At 40.2% G+C, this 19,643-nt stretch overlaps 1 protein-coding gene across 1 annotated transcript in view; it reads left to right on the forward strand.

The window, feature by feature from the left end:
• Nucleotides 1-19,643, forward strand: part of CFAP46 (cilia and flagella associated protein 46) — a 71,750-nt gene that overhangs the window by 19,617 nt on the left and 32,490 nt on the right. The window contains exons 16-31 of the mRNA XM_033148068.1: nt 1,311-1,450; nt 3,419-3,631; nt 5,248-5,464; nt 6,681-6,830; nt 7,697-7,804; nt 8,508-8,689; nt 11,140-11,271; nt 13,020-13,188; nt 13,580-13,658; nt 13,759-13,897; nt 15,022-15,205; nt 16,042-16,201; nt 16,826-16,986; nt 17,838-17,957; nt 19,139-19,195; nt 19,272-19,433. Coding sequence (XP_033003959.1) covers nt 1,311-1,450; nt 3,419-3,631; nt 5,248-5,464; nt 6,681-6,830; nt 7,697-7,804; nt 8,508-8,689; nt 11,140-11,271; nt 13,020-13,188; nt 13,580-13,658; nt 13,759-13,897; nt 15,022-15,205; nt 16,042-16,201; nt 16,826-16,986; nt 17,838-17,957; nt 19,139-19,195; nt 19,272-19,433 — 2,373 coding nt within the window. The remainder of the gene's footprint in view (nt 1-1,310; nt 1,451-3,418; nt 3,632-5,247; nt 5,465-6,680; nt 6,831-7,696; nt 7,805-8,507; nt 8,690-11,139; nt 11,272-13,019; nt 13,189-13,579; nt 13,659-13,758; nt 13,898-15,021; nt 15,206-16,041; nt 16,202-16,825; nt 16,987-17,837; nt 17,958-19,138; nt 19,196-19,271; nt 19,434-19,643) is intronic.

Raw genomic sequence — 19,643 nt, forward strand, 5'->3', positions numbered from 1 at the left:
TCCACACACTATTTAATTGGGTTTCTTGCACTTAAACTGTCACAGGGTTTCCTCTCATCATTACTCCCGCCTTCTCTGGAATGTCAGAATATGTATGTTGGTATGCTTAATGCAGGCTCAGCGATATTAATAATTTTTAGTGGGGATATTGGCTCCTCCACTAGTCTTCTGATGAGTATTGGTATATTGAAAGATTCCTTTTCAACTTTATATAAGCAGTACCAGTAGTATTATCATTGATTTGACCATGAAAAGGAAATGCCTATATTTATATCTTCTGTTTCATTTGTTTCAAAAGATTTATATACCACTTAATTGTGATAAAACATCAAAGTGGTTTACAAAAAGAATAGCACAAAACAATTATCAGTAAAAAATTAAATTAATTATAAGGTAAGAACTAGATTAAAACATATGTCAACAGTCTACATGTCTGGATAGGCTTGCCAACACAAAAATGCTTTTAGCAGACACCTAAAAGAATGCAATGAAAGCACCTGCATGGTGTCAATTGGCAAGGATTTCCAAAGTGTGGGTGCTACCACACTAAAAGATCCAGAGGATGGAATTTCTCTAAAAGTACAGGGTTAAAGGGATGCTGCAACTACTAAATATTGTTATTCAGAGTTTGATAATTTACCTCATGGGATGCCAGGCCAATGGTGTGGCTTTATTCTCATCACATGATTGCAGGCAGGAGTGAAGAACTGTGGGAGGCAGGCACGCTCCCCTCAGTTTTTTCCTCCCGCTTGACGCATCAGTATGTTTCTCCCAGCTCTCCTCCTCCTCAGATAAGCTTTGCCTTTTTTTCCAGCATGATGGATTATTGAAAGATGGATTGCTTGAGCTGACAAAACATGTAGAGAAACCTGCATATTAGTGTTCAGCTGGCATGCTCCCTTTCTTCCATCTCCTGTAAGGAGAACAGCTGCAGCTCAGGGGTAAAGCATCTACTTTGCCCAGGTTCATTCCCCTGAAAATGTGGATCTTAGGTGGCAATTCCCTGGGTGCCCGAGCACCCTCAAAATTCCCCATGAAGGGGCCAGGCACCCACAAATATCAGTGCCAGGGCCATGCACACTGCACGGCACCCACAGCCCTGAGCACCCATGGTCACGGGGCCAAGCTGGCACTCACACCCTGCAGAGCTACTGCTGGTCAGTGAAGACAGTACTGAGCTAGATGGACCAGACACCTTTGCCCTCCAAGCCACAATTACTTAAGTTGTAGAAAATGTTTAATTTTGATGCCACATATGCTATCTATCAATGCCTTGTTTTCTGTTTTTCCTCTTGTGTCTCCTCTTTTAGGCTACTATTCAGTTATTAAGAACGGAAGGTGTCCAGCTGAATGACCATGCGGTTGTCCCTGTAGATACGAGTTTGCACTCTGCAGGACATGCTATGCACAAAGCACAAACTGAGAATGAATCAGAATGGAAGACGTACAGGTGGTTTGATCTGAAGAACTGTTACCTGCTTTTCTGATGCTCTCGCTGCAATTAACCATTAGAGCAGTTAAATATGTAAACTAATTTTTGAATTGTGAATGTGATCTTTAAGTGAATCTTAAGTGCTCATCTTTTAAATTTTTGTGTGGTTGACTAAACTCTGAAATGCAAAATTTGAATATTGGCCTCTAATGAAATGTCTGTGTAGTCATTCTTCCACCCCTGCATTTTTCACAGTAATTAATATTGGCAAGAATATACTTTGAGGGTAGCACATTTCTTAGCTTATTGTTGACACCCAAATCTGTCCAGTAAAAGTTGACTCTCCAGTAGATTTATCATAATTATATTTATAAGTACAGCTCTAAATCCCAGGGTTGTGGGTTCGAGCCCCTCATTGGACAAAAAAAAAACTCTGCATTGAAGGGCGTTGGACTTGATGACCCTCGTGGTCCCTTCCAGCTCTATAATTCTATGATTCTATGAAACATAGCCATACTTTGAAATTTGCGGTGCACTTGTCCAGCCACGTAATGTGTACAAAAATGCATATTGCATGCCCAGCCACAGAGTCCCCCTCCCCACAGAGCGTGGCTAACTAGGGTATATGAATAAGCGGACACCACAACTGTCTGGGATTAAAAAATATTAAGCGATCAGGGTCAGCTGATTTTATATGCAGTGCCAAATAAATACTTGAAACAGAGATGCTTGAAACAGATCTCTCATGTTTAATTAAAAAAAGAGGCAAAGGCTTCAGTCCAACTTGGAGGCAAGAAGACATAAATTTGTTAAATAAGCATGACATATGATGCATGGGGCACGACAATATGAACTGCTGCTACTGGAAATGCTGCTTGAAGCTACATGGCTGCATATTTCAGCTTTCCAGAAAAGCAAAGCAGAGTGGTTCACTGATCTTTCATGTCCTGGAGGGACCCTGTCACTGTAGATAAGTTAGACAGAATCCTGCAGCTGAAAAGCAGCAGGCCCACATTAAAATAATTAGAAATCTGTACATGGTTTAAGAAAGCATTGCACCAAAGAAGTATCTAGTGGGAAATTATTCATCCTTAATTATTTTCATCTGCATTCCCTTTGATAATGGTTGTTCTGTTGTTTTATTTCTCCTGCCAGCATACATACCTTACTGCCTCATGGTTGTACTGTCAAACTGTAAAAGCTGATGCTGCATTAAGCTTGGGGCTCCAAAATTTTCAGACCAAATGCACAACTCCTCCTGGTCAGAATGGTTGGTGGAAATAAATGCAAAGGGACTATGGTCAAATATCTATTTTACTGCACATTAACTTGGGCCAGTTTAGACCAGACTTTCCTAGAATATGTAACGTTTAGGATGGGGGGAATATGGTTTGATCAAGTTCTCATCTCTTCCCATTTTTGTAAAAGGCCAATGAGACTGGGCTTTGATAATAAGGGTAATCATATCCTTGCCCCAATCTTGTTTCCTGTTGAAAATCCACTAAGACTACTCTTTGCTCATTAGAGAAAACCTTTCTCATGTAGGGCAGACGATAACTTCAGTTGTGGGTTGTGTGGATGGAGTGGACTTTTAGCGGCTGGCAATGTGGAGATCAGGATCTGGGAAAACCATAAGTTTCCACATTCTGACACAACTCTGGCTTTTCAATCCTTGGGAAGTCAGAATACTCTTTGTATTTCTATATGAAGGTTGTGTTGGTGATTGTGCATGTATATATGAATATGTACATTTAAGGGGCATGAGTGTATTCATGACCCTGGGTTACTTTGGACTTAGTAAAACAGAAAAGCAAAGAGAAGGTGTGAGGATTGAATTATAGCTATTTTAATGGTAGCATTTGGAAATAATAGAGTTTGAGAGACTTGAGGGCTGGTACTCCTTAGTGTATGCATTTTGCTGTTTTATTTTATTCTGAGCAGGGGGAGCAATATAAAAAAAATCCTTGCTTACTCTTAATTTCATAGCTCCTGGATTGACCGCTTGTCTCAGTATGCTATGGAAAACTTTCTACGGGCTGCCAAAATTGGAGAAGAGTTAAATGAAGCATGGATTGTACATAACACTGTAGTGTATGTCTTAAATCACAATAAACACCTTATTGCTGCAAAAAGACAAAGAGAACTTGTGGAATCCCTGCATACTCTTTTCAGTGCAGTTAGGAATATTGGACATTTTGGGTAAGTTCTAAAAGTTTGATGGGATGTTTTGTGCAGAATTATTTTACTAACGCCATAACTTTTATTTTTACCATGCTGTGCTTCAGCATCATTAAAATACATTTGTTTGGGAAGATTTTATTGTGGTAATTAGTAACATTTTCCAGCTGATTTTCATACTCTATATGCTTTATCTACTCAAATCTCATACATCTGAAATAGTGGCTAAACACAGTTTTTATAAGTGACAGCAGAGTGGCCAATAGCAATGAAACTGTGCTGTGCATAGTCAAAAGGAAAATGTGTGCACTTCTGGTTTTACTTTTTTCCGTTGAAGTTTTAAGACTCACCTCTGTGGCCAACGCCTTCCCTCCCGTTCCCGGAAGCCCCCAATATGCCCACCCCAGTGACTCAAGGGAAGAAGGAAACAGGGTGGGCTGACCTGTAAATTATTAATCTCTAAAATGTACATACGTGGAACATTTAATAAAGCCAGGGAAATGGATTTATTAAACAAAGAAAAAAGAAAATGTGTGCATGCACCATTTCCTTAATTCAGAATAGTTTGGGATTTAGACAGATTCTGTTAGGTGCATTCAGATTTATTGCATAGGGTTTATTGTAAATAGTTAACAATTAAAATCAACCTGGTTTGAGTTTTTAAAAGTTTCATTGTTTTATTTTTTTTAATGAAGACAGGCTATGTGACATGGCTTACAGGCCAGCTGAATTTCAAATATAACTAGTATGTAAGCTATTATGAACAATTTACTGGTTTATAATTGCATTTCATTTTTTTTTCTGTTGAAAAAACCGTATGATGTTTTTTAACCAGTTCAGACTATTGACATCCCTACTACATGTTAGTCAAGAGAGGGCTATGCAGTTCAGCCAGCAGGGATCACACAAAGGTGTTGAATGTATGCCGTAGGCGTCCTACGCTGGCAGCCACCACGGTTTGCGAAATCCATTTTTCAGGCCACTGTCATCTTACAGCTTGTGGCAGCCATAGATATAGACCCCATGTAGAGGCAGTGATTCCTACAAATGGCACTTCCACATGGTCCCTGCTGAGTTGTGAAAGTGGTACATTCTCCCTCACGTGGATCTGCTGACAATACAAAAAAAAATGGTATTTCAGTCCCACATTTCAGGACTTGCACATATTTCTCCCACAATATGAAGAGGGAAACAGGCTATTCCACTTTTATCATGTCAGTACAGGAATATAGTGTCAGTGCTATTATAATACATAATCCTACACTTTTCAAGCATTATTTGGAAAGGAGACTGGAGGAGAGAGGCCCTCGATCATACAACAACTAGCTAAAAGGAGATTGTTACAAACACTCTGTTATCACTCAGAAATGGCAAGAAGTTGAATGGAGGACTTGTGAGTTTTCATTCTGATCCCAAGAAGATTGGACACTGAGCTTATATTTCTTGCTTAAATGTTAGCATATTTGTACATTCTTACCATCATTTTCAGGTATGTTATATAGAGCACAAGCTTCTTGCATTTTAATCTTCACATGTATTTTTATTGATTTACGTGGGTGGTGAAACATGCTTCCATATTCTGTTTCTAACACTATCTTTGTGAGTGGTTTACATCCTTCGTTTTGTTTCTTGTTCAGGAATACTACTATTTTGGTGACATTATGTAACGCTCTGGCTCGGGGCCTAATTCTTCCTTGGATCCCAAAGCCTATTTCCAAACCTGATGAAAAGAAAGTTCCGGAAGAAGGGCCCACCAAACGTAGAAAGGCTGCTCCAAAAGTATCAACGCTATCTACCGCGCCAGTGTTATCTGTGGATCCAGCTGGGATCCATGATATTAAAGCAGCCATAGAGGTACACCCTTTTTTTTCATCCCAATTGTCTTCTGTATGGAAGACATGGAAGACAGGCTGTGTAGAGCTGGGCTGGCCAGCTTGTTAAGCCTGGGTGAGAAGGTGCTGTTTGCTTTGCTCCCAGTTGTCCAGGGCCTTGGGTGTAAAAGACTGTTAGAGAATATTTATTCATATTAGGAGCATGGAAAGCTGCATGAGAAAGTTAGATCATTAGTCCATCTAGTTGAGTATGACCTAAACCATGGATGGGTAACCTTGGGCCTGGGATCTGAATGTGGCCCCCAAAGCCTCTCTGTCTGTCCCTTGGGACACTCTACACTCCTCACTGGCTCTGCTCTCCTTGAATTAACTGGCATAATGCTTCTTGTTTAACTGCATGGAGGATTGGTGCTTGAACCAGCAACAAATTGAAACTGAATCCCAAAGAGACAATGGCATTATGTACTCCAAGTTCTTGAGTCCAGGAGGTGGGAAGACAGCTTGTTTTGCATGGAGTTGCACTCTCCTGGAAAGAGCAGGTTTGCAGCTTCGGGATCCAACACGGTCACTTGAAGTTCAGGGATCCTCGGTGGCTGGGAGTGCCTATTTGTTGGGAGCTGCCCAGGGGGCTGGGGAAACCCAGCCAGATGGGCCGGGTATCAATAATAAATGTATTATTATTATTATTATTATTATTATTATTATTATTATTAATTACAGTGGAACCTTGGTTTTTGAGCGTCTCGGAACCCAAACACTGAAAACCCTGAAGTAAATGCTTCAGTTTTCAAACACGCCTTGGAAGTCAAACGGCTTCTGAGGTGCGTTTCTCCCTTTTCTCCATTGAAATGGCCGACCACCCATTCCGCCCTGGTTGTCGAACATTTCGGAAGTCAGAATGGTCTTCTGGAACAGATTACGTTTAACAACCGTGGTTCCACTGTATTTCCAGCTCTGACTGGCTTGTCTGCTGTGGCCCCCTTTGGGCCATAGCACTCTGTGCTCTGGTAACTTCCTAATTAGAATACTGCAATGTGTTCTATGTGAGCTGCCCTTGAATATAACTTGGAAACTTCAGCTTGTCCAAGATTGCTTGCTGGCGTTGCCTCTAGAACTCACATGAACGCTTATTCTACAACAGCTTTGTTGGCTGCCATCTGGATAAAACAGAGTATTTGTTAATTGTGTGCATGCATTAACTTTTTCTTCTTTCACATTTGCAAAATATTCTTCTTTAGGTTTGTGAATTTGCTATGCATTTGCCAAATGGGAGTGTACCTGATGAGCCGGTACCTGCTGCTATGCGTCAACAGGTCGTTGCTACTTGGGTGAAAGCCAAACAGCTAGTTCAGCATCAGATTGGGAAGTGGCTTGGAGTCGATGACGAGGTAGCAAGCCTAATTTTTGAAAAATTAAAGGCCACTGTTGGGCTTGTTGTTGTTGTTGTTCAGTCATTCAGTCGTGTCCGACTCTTCGTGACCCCATGGACCAGAGCACGCCAGGCACGCCTATCCTTCACTGCCTCTCGTAGTTTGGCCAAACTCATGTTAGTAGCTTCGAGAACACTGTCCAACCATCTCATCCTCTGTCGTCCCCTTCTCCTTGTGCCCTCCATCTTTCCCAACATCAGGGTCTTTTCTAGGGAGTCTTCTCTTCTCATGAGATGGCCAAAGTACTGGAGCCTCAACTTCAGGATCTGTCCTTCTAGTGAGCACTCAGGGCTGATTTCTTTGAGAATGGATAGGTTTGATCTTCTTGCAGTCCATGGGACTCTCAAGAGTCTCCACTGTTGGGCACTTCATTATAAATACTTCATTTCAGGGACGGAATAGAGTCACTACTGCAAAGAGAGCTCATTCCCCCCTCTCCCATTCTCATACAGGAAAGCAGGCAGTTAACCAGAAACACTTCTGCTCGTGGAAGTCAGGGCACCCTGTTTTTGCAGGTCTGACCCCTTCTGCTGCAATCCTCCAAACTGTATCCCATTGTGTCCCAGCAAATCCTCGACTTTCAGCAGCAACTTCTCAGGAGGGGCAGGCAACTTAAGTGGATTGAGGGAACAAATCAGGTGCCCTCACTCGCCCAAGCAGCAGTTCTTTACACTACAGCAAAACCACCATTAGATACAACCCAAAGTCATTATAGAGTTATCCATGTGGATTAGTAAGTAGTGTAAAATATCAGTCCTTAACAATTCAATAATATGCCTTGTTATCTGCAAACACCTTGCATATTGATGTCTCTTTCTATTCAGGGTAATGAAGAGGGGTTCAATCCCATGGCAAAAGTTTTTATTGGTCTGGAAATGTACTCATGCAATGGTTTGGGTCTCATGGAGTTTTCGCTTCCAAACCTCTCTCATGTACGTATGTTGTTCTTTTGACTGTACTGTATGTGTGCAATTACAGCTAGTAGCTTGCTTTAAGTGAGACAAATGATGGCACACTGAGGCAAACCATGGTTTAGCTCACTCACATGAGCACAGCTGCCAATGCCATTTCTTCTCTGGGAGCTCACGTAATTGTGTGTTCATGCCAAGTCGCCTTTCAGCTTACATGCAAGCCAACTCAACCTATAAATGTCCTGGACTAGCTCTGGCCAGGGCTGCTACCCCTTTGCTAATGTTCTCATTAAGAGGAGATTTAATTATTCTCTTTCTTCTGCCCAAGTGATCCAAAGTGTATGATTCTATCTACATTCTGAGCCTCTTGAGAAACACTATGAAGGCTTTGTGCTCTAAAATAAACAGGCACTGAGAACATGGTTGCCTTTATGATTTCAATTCCAATGCAAATGAGATAGGTTTCTTTGAATTCTTCAAATAGTTTTCCTTAATTTTATTTGCTCGTGTATTACTATCCCACTTCTACATGGCACTCTCAGTAGTTTGCTATCTCTGTTTCCAAATAGATCCACACTTGCGCAGCACTGCAGCATCAGGTGCTCGCAGACCGTTCTGTACAACAGTGTGCAATATCTCATTCTGTGAAATATCTTAGACTGAAAATAATAGATGTTGGCATTGTGGACACAGGAAATTATTATTATCTGACTATCATTTGCAGTTGGTGAAAATGGCTTTGGAGTGCAATTGGTCAGACTCACTAGTGGAACTTCAGACAATGACCAGACTTGCACATTTTGCACACACCATCCATGATCATGAAGTGGTGATGACTTGCTCTCAGAAGGCTTTGGAATTAGATGATAAAGCAGCATACAACACTGATGCAAAGAAAAAGGCAATGTAAGTAGATGCATGACTTGAAAATCTCGACTTCTAAGAAACATTGGGTGGTATTCAGCTATGTTTTCTCCAGGGTAGACCTGTTCAAATTAATGGACCGAATTTCATCATGTTCATTAATTTCAGTGGATCCATTCTGAGTAAAACTTAATTGAATACCACCCCATTAATCATATTTAAACATGGGGTGGTTTTCAACATTGTATTATTACAAATATTCCATCTGTGCATGCTTATTAGCTTACCAGGCAGAGTGTTCTCCCCATCTTTCCTTCTATGCCCTGTTCTGGGGGTTCTCCCAATCCTCCTCCCCCCAACCAGTTTTTTTTTGGGGGGAGCCCCATTGTGCAGGGTTTTCACTGGTGCAGAAGCTGGTGCAGATGTAACAGAGCTGATCTCTTAACAGCAGTTAAAATATTTGGAACAGCACAGACCCTTCCGAGAGGAATTTCCCCATTCCATCTTTGCCTCGGTTAAGTAATATTTTGACACCATTAAAGCTACAAGGTTCCAAGTTCTCTTAACTAGGCTTTGAAGCTGGTATAAGATGCTTGTTATATTTAACCACATTGTTTGTGGTGGAATGATTGAAATTACTCCGGGAAAGAGGCCATGCGATCCTGTGCCCCATTACCTCTGTTAAGATATTTGTCGTTACATCTGTATGGTCCCTTGGGTGGTCATTCTCTTGCTCTTCAGTCTCTGCAGTATTGACTGTTGAATAGTGGTTTTGTGGATAAATTTACTTTATCCACATCTTTCTCGTGAACTACATAGCTGTATATGAAATATTTTGTTCTCAAGCAAGCATTCCTTAGTTTGTGAAATAATCTGTAGGGTTTTCCATTCCATTCCCATATCTAATGAATGGAAATAGCATCCCATCTTTTATCAGTGTCTTTTAGCCAACTTTAACCCGAGAATTTTCATGCTGTTGATAAATACAGTTCATTATGAATATTAGAACTGAAAGATAAATACGGCGTAGCAGGGGTTGGGAGAATGCTTTTACAGTTTCCTTCAGAATGTGTACAACAGAACTTTGCTGACCTCTAATGGATATAATAATTATTGCATTATACTATTTGCCCTATGTTGTACCTATCTTTGTTCAGGATGGGCATAAGGGTAAAAGTAAATAGGGCCAAACTAAACATGGTATACAATTGCATGTAACATTGACCCTTTAAAAAAGAAAGAGAGAGAATCAACCACAGGAGGATGAAGTCTTAAGCAGAAAACCAGGAGGTAGAGAAGAAGTGCTTCATCTTTCTCCTTGGCCCATTTTTATGCTGAATCCTCTCAGTTTCCAATATCTGTTATTTGTACATGAATAATTTGTATAGCTCAGCTGTCCAGATTATTTTTGAAAATGATTTTTAGCATTTCAGCTTGATATGAGAAGCCTTCCCAAACTCCTATTCATTTTCATTCAGATTTAACAGCATAGGTTGTTTTGAACTGCATATTTTCCAAATGTCTTTTGCATGTCCTCTAGACTATTTCAGTTGATAAGATTTGTGGTGGTATTTCTTTCTCTCAAAAATGATACCCAAGGTGGTTTTCAACATTGAGATAATATCATGTAACATTGTATTGTAACATTATAATAATGATACTATAAAAATACTGAAGAAGAGCTGAAAAGGCCTCTCAGAACTGTGTGGAGGCATAACATTTTGCGTGGAGACTTTGATTTTAAAGGTGCAATCCCCCTCTACGCAATGGAATTTGTTTAAATAAATCTTGCTCCAAATGCCATTGCTGTAGCAAGAGCCAGTCTCTCAAGTTGTAGAGTACATCCTGGAAACAAAAACATTCATACCAGGACAAAGAGGCTGCCGAGCCTAAATTGGCACTTCAGGCTGGTACTATGGGCTTTTGCAGATGGTGCACAGAACGGCCATGTGCTGTTTCTGCCAAGGAACCAAACACAGACATTTATGCAAATGGACAGTAATTTCCCTGTGAACTCAGATGCTTCAGATTTTGCCACAAGCAGAATACGATTGGCCAGATCACTGGTCATCCTGGATAAAATGAATACATTGGATTTGTAACAGGTTTCAGAATGAAAGGATAAGCTTTGTTATCAAAATCTCTTGTGCTATTCAGGCATAACATCAGAACAAGGATCATGCAGATATTACTAAACTAACAAGTAGAGCCTGGCCAGAACGTAAGGAGTTACTGACACTGTTCAGCAGGCATTGCATGCCTTTCTGTTTAGCTTTTCTGTGTTGGAACAAGATCTAATGTTTATACAATTGAAGTGTGAACTTCTATCAAGTTCAGACAATCTGATTTTCAGAGCATTCCACAGGTAGAAGCTGCCCACCAGGGGACACGAACATCCTTGTACTGGCAGATGTGTTTAAATCCTATTTTTTTTTACCTATATTGTACTGTAATGTTAAAACTCCAGTTGGCAATGGCTTGTTTTTTTACAGGAGCGATTATGCGGAGAGGCAGGGAATGCTAAGCATTGCTGCTTGTACACAAGGGAAGAGTATGATGGAAAATTTGGCTGGGAAGAAACATATGCGTTTGGCGGCATCAAAATTCTTTGTTGAAAGTGCAAGGTATGTTGCACATTTTGGACCATTTTAAGTTTCCTTTCCTTTAAAATAACAAATGTATATACCCCATACGTATGAAAAACCCATGCAATGAACAGTTTTGACAAAATCAGAATTTTTACCTACGCAGAACATTCATATTCTCCTTATAGCATAGAGTTATAAAATTGTAGATTTGGAAGAGACCATGAAGGTTATCTAGTGCAGGAATCTTTTGCCCAACATGAGGCTCGAAACCCTGAGATTAAGAATCTCATGCGTTGCTGCTTGAGCTATCCTAGCATGCTATTGATTTCTTCAGACATCATGGTACCCAACTATGGCTTACTGGGTCTAGGGTGGCCAACAGGAAATACACATGTATAAGCCCCCAAGACCCTTCACTTTCATTTTTTTCAAAAAAGTAAAACAGTGAAATATGGAGCCACTGTTCTAAGGCTGCAGATGCAGAGGCGCTAAGGATGCTTCATCACTGTTGCTAAGCAACCAGGGATAGGAATGTTGACCACCCTCACCTGGGACTTGGAAAGGGGCCAGGTCTCCCAGAGATCTAGCAGACATTTTTTTAAAGTTCTCAGCAGTATGAATTACTCATTATAGAATAATTTTAGCGGAGGCTTGAAGTTACTAATTATTGTGCCGCATGTTTTTTCAGTCCTTTGGATGAGTTGCCACATGGGCAATAGGTATATTTGCACTTTCCATTTTTGTGGGGGAGGGAAAGCAGTCATGGTTTCTCCCACTTGTTTGCTCTCCAGGCATGGCGTCAGACCATCTCACATTGCAACCACATCCTGTGAAATTATTATGTACTCTGACGTATTTAAAATAGCATCTCATAATGGGAATTGTTTTTCAGGATAGATATGAAAGTAGCTTGAAGCTGGTTAAGGATTAAATAGCTCCATTATTTGGATTTCAGTCTTAATGGAGCATTAGAAAAAATGTCATTTATGGAAATAACATCACCTTTATAGATACATGACTCTAAAATAATCTGTACCTCTGAGGTTAAAAATGCTATGGACAGATGGTCGGAATATCTGCAGATAAAAATTTACGTAAGGAAATATCAGTGCAACATTTCCATTTCGATGAACAGACTGCATTTGAAAAATATATATACCAATTGGCAATAAGAAACATCTATAAGATACTGTTAGGTTCTGTTAAGCAACACTCTGCTTGTTTAAAATTTAATGATAAACTGGATGCAATATTTAGGTCATCTAGTAAGTTCTGACATTTGGGAAAACATCTGGATATATTGCATTATTTTTTCACCTTGTGCTAACCTCAGGGAAAACTGCTATGAAGTGATGACCAGATGGTATATAATTCCTCAAAAATTATAATTATGGGCATGGAGGATCCTCTCTATTGCAAATGTAACTGTGGTTATTTTTTTTTAAGTGTGGCAATGGGAAATTATTTTCAACAAAACCACAGGAATCTGTTAAATAACCTGGATTTCCATTCACAATTACACCATTTTTTTTCTTTACAATGTGCAAAGATATACTATACATATATTTTTGAGTGGGAACAGATGCACATTTTCCATAGACTTTTTTTTTTCATTTACAGAAAACATACCCTTCTTGTTATGGAGTGAATCCCTTAATACATTTAGGAAATGTGATATCTAATCCTTGCAAAAGGATACTAGGCTTGCTGCACTGTAATTGAATCAAGGTTTTACTACATTTTGCAGCAGCCATCTGACTGTATTGTGTTTTCCACCTTCCCAGGTATGCAGGAGAAGCTGGGGATACTTCTCTTGCTATGATAGCAGCTAGACACTTCTGGAATGGCTGCTTACCCTTCATTGGTTCCTCAGCGGATAGACAGCAGCTCAAGAAGCCCACTGAAGTCATTATCAAGAGCATCAATAAAGCATCAGAAGCCAAAAATAAGCAGGTAATAAATAGCAGTACCTTCTATATCTAATACCTTTTATGGGAATGTTTTGCCTTCAGACAATTTAAAACGGAACGAGCAACTTAAAACTAAATTGGGGCTAATTCACTCATATTGTTATGCGGCATCTGCCAAGAGGACCTGAATTAGCTGGTTGGGTCTTTAAAATAACTAACTAATCAACAGCCCTTCACTTCCCCATCCTCTTGGCTTCTTAGACCACGAACTGCCAAAACTCTCTTACATGTCCACAGTCTACTGCCATTGAAGGCACACCTTATTCAAGCTGTTTTGCCAGCCAAATAGACCTTCCTTCAGAGAAGTTTCCTTTGTCAAAACTGTATTAAAATGGTCATGAACAAATTCCCCCCCCCCCATCTCCATTATTTAGGACATGGAGCATATGTTACACTTGCATCAGTGGCCTACAACAGACTTTCAAAGCAGTAGTTTCTCAGATGGGCATTCAGGTAAGTTCTCATTCTTTGACCATGAAGTTTGCTTGGTTTTTGTGAGGTGGCTGTATTGGCTTTGCAATATCTAAAATATTGCTTTTAATCTGTTTCAAAGGTGCTGATGACGATTTGACCTTAAGGACGTTCTTATATATATTACTGTTCCAAGTATATGCTGATAAATACGACTGGGAGGCAGGCCTCAAAGTCTTAGAAGAAGCTAATCAGATGCTCCCTCGAACTAAGCACAGACTGTAAGTTGTTTGGATTGTTCTTAGGAAGTTTTGGGGGTTGCTGGTTGTTGTTGTTATTGTTGTTTTACAATCTAGAAATAGAGCTGATCCAAAAGATGGAGATGGTGTGGAACTCTAGGAGGAAGTGTGGAAGAGGGATAGAACCTTAATGGGAGAAGGAGAGTGGGATGAAACTGAAGCACACCCAAAGTAGTTCTGCAGAGGTTCTGCTGGTGTGTGTTGCACCTTGCTAACCACTGTACCACCCCACCATCCTTCCTCTGGCAAGCAACAGTGACACACATTCTAGGAGGCTAATGTTGTGCTGCGCCCTACTCAGTGAATCACTTGTGGTAGTATTTGCATAGTACTGGATGGTCTCAGAGCCCCTTCCCTTTCAAACTTTAAAGGTGAAGCTGCACTGTTTGGCTGAGCACCCGCTGGCAGAGCAGCTGCCCCACATTTTTGTGCTTTTTCTCTCGTGCTTGTAAGATGACAACAGGCGGGAGTTGAACTTCCCTAGCAGTTGAAGGCAAAAATCACTGTTCAGATTTGAAGAAGCTTCTGGGGTTCTGTTGTATACTGAGAAACCTCTTTTGGCATTAAGCGGTGTGTAAACTAATTAATAATAGTGATGATCAGAATTAAATGTTCATTATCAAGTCTCAGGAAGTAAACACAGTGGGAGGAATTACGGTAAGTGTGCTATGTTGAACATTCGTCAGCTCAAGCGTTTCAGCTTGCTGGACGGAACAATCTCCCCCCATGCTCCATTGTGGGGTTTCCCACAACACACTCCTTCTGAGCCAGTTTAGGAAGGAGAGGAGAAGGAAGAAGCTCCATTGCATGAGTGGAAGTCCTTATGCAAAGCTTCCGCTGCTGAGACTCATTAGGTGGATCCCTCCCTGTGTTAGAATATTGTCTCTTATGTCTCATACATATTTATCCAGTGTGCATTTTTCAGGCTGAACTCTGGGCTAAGATTAATTGCTGTAGATTGGTGGAGACAGAAGTGCTTGTCACACATATATGTTGACTTCTGATTCCAAAATGCATCACAAATGCCTTAAGGTATCACTTTAAAATAACTTACCGGTATATCAAATAAGTGATGTGCATTGATTTTGTCAAATTCTTTTTCCTAGCCCAATATTTAAACAGATGGTAATGGTGAAGGCCAGACTTGGGCGTAACTATATAATGGAAATTCAGAAATTCAGAGATGAAAGTGAAGACTACATGTCAGATATGTGGCATCGTCTGGCGTCTGTGTCGTCAGATCTTGTGGGACAGTTGTCTTGCTACCAAAATGCAATTGAAGTTTTACAGGTCTGTATCTGCCTTCTTTTAAAATGTACTTTTAAAATATTACTGGTATGTGTTTCTAAGTTGTAAAGATTGTAACAGCTGTATGGCAGGCAAAAATCAAACAGGTTAAGCCATTTCTAGTATGGAAATACAATTGGTACTCCTATATATACCTGTGTTGTGTGGCTTGAGCCACTATGCATAAAAAGTTTATTGTAGTATTCTTGTTGTCCTTATGCATTCTTTTCATAATGCAATTTCTGTTGTTCTAATTTGTTTTCTGCACCACCTTTTTCACTGATGATAAGTCGTCAGTAGATGTTTAAAATATTGCTTTGCTAGTATGTTTGCAAATAATGCTGTCAGTTAACTTGAGATGTTTGGATTCCTAACAGCTGTGGACATACAAGTTCCATAGTTTGCCTGAGATCAATGCATTCCTAGTTGCATATTTAAACTTATTCTTTTGGTCTGAAAGGAAATAAAACATATTTATCAAGAACAACTGCTCTCTTTCCAACCAAACTCCTGTTGAGCAAATCTCTATTTTGCTGGCTGGCAATAATGTATTTATTACTGTACTGGTTCCAAATTTGCCATGGCTGCAAGTAGGTTGTGAGCTAGGCACCAAGACAAGTATCATAAGGGGGGATGTGAGATGTGGAGTGCTTAACCTAGGCAAGAGTGATTTTTACATTTTTGTATGTTTGTTTTGCTGGTGTTCAGTTTTAAATCAATTATTTGTATTCTGCACATTGTGACCAATTGTGACAGCTTAATAGCTTTTGGCAATAAAGATTCATTCATTCATTATCAAGAACAACTAGGTTAAGAATGCATTCCCTGTTTTTATACAGAAAAAAGAAAATGCGTTAAAGAAAGTTGATAATCTAATAGCATTTGCAGAATGGCTGTACAGCAATCAGTTTCCTCTTAGTGAAGCTATTAAACACCTGGACTGGGCAGTATATATATTACTGTACCTGAAACCTCTCCGAAAAAGCCCTGAAGAAGAAGGTATGTCTTTAAATAAATCTAAAATATCTTTAAATAAGTTATTTCAGAGTTTGTTTTCTTTCCAGGGTATTCTGATATTTTAGTAACCTGTAGAACTTTCTCTTTGACCCTGAGGACATATTTTAGTTTAGTCTTCTGTTTATAGTTCTCCTTTCTGAACATTACTTTTTATATTAAATTTATAGATTCTGCTATGTCAAGCTTCTAGCTTGCATGACTTCTCCTTTTAAAATGAAAATACAAACTCTCTACCATGAATATCCTGTGTAGTTCACTGCAGACAGACCTAGAGAACTGCTTCATTTTTATTTTAAAATAGTGGTGAATGAGATGTGTTTCTTCATCCTAGCGTCACTAGATGTAAAAAAAAAAAAAAAAACTTACCTAGGAGAACATAATCCATGTTAAAATTGTGGCTAAATACAAACTTAATGCTTCCACCCCAAGCCAGCTCCTCACCATGCCCCCCTTTTGCTTAATATCTTGATCATGAGTTCTGAAGCTTGTTCACAAGTTTGTGACACTTTGGTTGCCTGGTAAAAGTATTGACCTAGTGTGGATTTTGGATTTTGTTCGTATGAGAGAACGTGGTGACGTTTGCTTTATTGTTATTTCTGATGACAGATTTCAATGACCGAATTGCCATTGAGGATTTCAGAAGTATAAAGCAGTTAGAAGCTTTGTTTAGAGCTCATACGGTAATGGCAGTCATTTCCGGACATAGTTCGCCTTTTCATGAGCAGCACTGTTTGATGGCATATGCTTTTGTGATGCGCATTTGGCAGGTAAGAAAATAATAAAAAGTATGGTGTGTTGATGTACTGTGTCAATATGCCAGCTTTCCTATAAACTGTTGGCTGGCATTCCCCTCAATCACATAGATTGTATGAAAAGTAAGATTATTACAACAACTTTTGCCTTTATTTCTCTATCCTTATTCTGTATAATTCTCAAAGGATGCTCGTCCATATACAGTGGTACCTTGGTTCTCAAACATCTTGGTACTCAAACGCCTTGGTTCTCATATGCCGAAAATGCAGAAGTAAGTGTTCCAGTTTTCAAACATTTTTCAGAAGCGGAATGTCCGATGCGGCTGTCAGCTATTGTTTCCAGGGCACCTGCACCAATCAGAAGCTGCGCCTTGGTTGTTGAACATTTCAGAAGTCAAACTGACTTCTTGAATGGATTAAGTTTGAGAACGAAAGGTACCACTGTATGTGTAAATCATGGTACTTTGATGCTGTATTTTTCCTTCAAGAATGTAATGAAAAGGTTATTTGCAAAAAAAGAAGTATGATTATTACAATATAGGTTTTGATTAAAGTATATGGTATGTTTCCCATGCTCTCCTCTCTGCAGTATATTCTACATCCCTCATGGTTCAGGAGGTTGCTGCAGATATAGGGTGAAGGTTGAGTAGGACAACAAACTCTTCTATGTATTTCTGAAAGTTAACCGGTTTTAGAATTGAGGCTATTAACTTGCATCTGTGTAGGTTTGCTCTTTATAAAAGTAAAGGAGATCAATCCTACTCAGTTGTCCTAATTCTTTCATTTTCTGCATTTGGCTGTAAATAACTCAGCCTTTTGTAGGTTTCGTTCCCCGACTAAAAACAAATGCAATTGTTTTTGCTCAGGTGTCACTGGCAGCAGCAGGAACCTTTTTAAAGACAATGGGCAAAGTTTCACCATCTCAGCAAACGAGTCCCAAATCGAAAGGCAAAAAAGATGCAAAACAAAACAAAGATGCAAAACAAGTAAGGCACTCTTCTATATAAAAAACATACTCCCCCCCCCAAGAAAATGGTTTACTTCTGAACAGCTATTCCTGTAATAAATTATTTAGTAAGGGTTCTATAAATCTCCTTTTCTTTAACTCCCTATGCATCCCAATCCAATGAAGCAGATTGCATGCCCAGGCGTTGTGACCTGCCTCTCCCCACCGCCTGTTGAATGACCACTCGTGACAACATACGCTTTTTGTTTAAATTAGGCCATAACTTTATTGATTACAGATGTAAATGGCATTGGCTCAGACATCGGGTATAATCTATATCAACCAACCCGCCTGTTGGTTGAGTCTTCCCAGGAGTCAAACTGTTGGTGAGGGGGTCCTACGACATACATCAAATAGCTACTGCCCCACTGAGAATGCCTTTGAGGAGTGCTATGGTCCTAGCCGCAAACTGGGCATCTGGAAGGAGCACCTGCTCCAGGAACCCTCTAATGGGATATCTTATTCCCTTAGAAGGGCAGGCAGAGGTTTACAGCCTCCCCTCCAACCAATGACTAAGACTTAACACCACATCCACAATAGTTGTGACAATTGCTATGAGGTAGGCGAAACCCCCAGGTCAACCAGTTCACCTAAAGGACAAATTCCTCCCCATTCCCAAATATGGTGACCAATCGTAATCCATAGCAAGGTCATAAATATGCACTGCTCCATGATGGGTAGATAACAGCTTAATTATAGGGAGGGTGGGGGATCCAAAAGACCAAAGTGCCAAGTTGGGGCTGGCTTTCCTTAAATACTCTGGGAGTGGACCTGAGCGAACTCCTATGATGGACTCAGTCAGGCCCACCCCTTGGTCTGACTGCTATTGGCCAATCTGCAGCTGAACCCAATTCAACTTTTCCCCTGGCCAACGGGAGAGGATCTAACATCTCCCACTGCCCAGGGGACCCAGCTAAAAGTGGCTGCAGGTGCGGCGGGACATGACAATGCCATGCTACTAATGGCAGTTGACCTGTAGGATTCAAAAGTCCTTATGTGAGCCCATGATCCAGATCTTTGTGAAATCCAGTGGGGTGGGACATAGCTTCAGATGCAGAACTGTATGTACATATATAAGCTATGTAAAACACTGAATATTGTATTAATACTATTATTCTATGGTGTAATACAAATTTCCTTTCCCCCCTCTTTTTTCAAAAGCCTTCTTCACCAACAAGCCCTCCTAAAAAAGACAAATCTTCAAAAGATGCTAAACAGGTACATTTTCTTTTAATATATTTTAATGTTCATGGGGGCAAAATAGACTTCCTTAACACAGAGTCTTGTTTTTCAGGCACAGTCGGCCAAAGACAAAGCAAAGAAGAAAGGGCCAAGTGAAGCCTTGCCCGCGAATGTGGAGGAGTGGGCTAGCTATGAATGTCCTGATGAAATTAGAGATGCATTTAAACAGGACTCAAGTGGCTGTGCTATGAACAGGGAAACCATTTTGGCACCTGTGAGTAATATTTCCAGATTTTGGTTTGTAGGGACTGCTATCTTATCTTCTTAGACCTGTATGAATTTGAAAGACTTGGTGGAGTCAGAGGGAACAGATTTGCTATGGCAACATGTATTGGGTAGAGATGAGTGGCGTCACTCAACACCACGGTGGATTCAGTTGGAGACATAACATCTGCCAAATGTTCAGTGCTGCATGTGACCAGCT

Source organism: Lacerta agilis, chromosome 5 (assembly GCF_009819535.1).
Source record: "Lacerta agilis isolate rLacAgi1 chromosome 5, rLacAgi1.pri, whole genome shotgun sequence".
Classification (NCBI taxonomy): Eukaryota; Metazoa; Chordata; class Lepidosauria; order Squamata; family Lacertidae; genus Lacerta; species Lacerta agilis.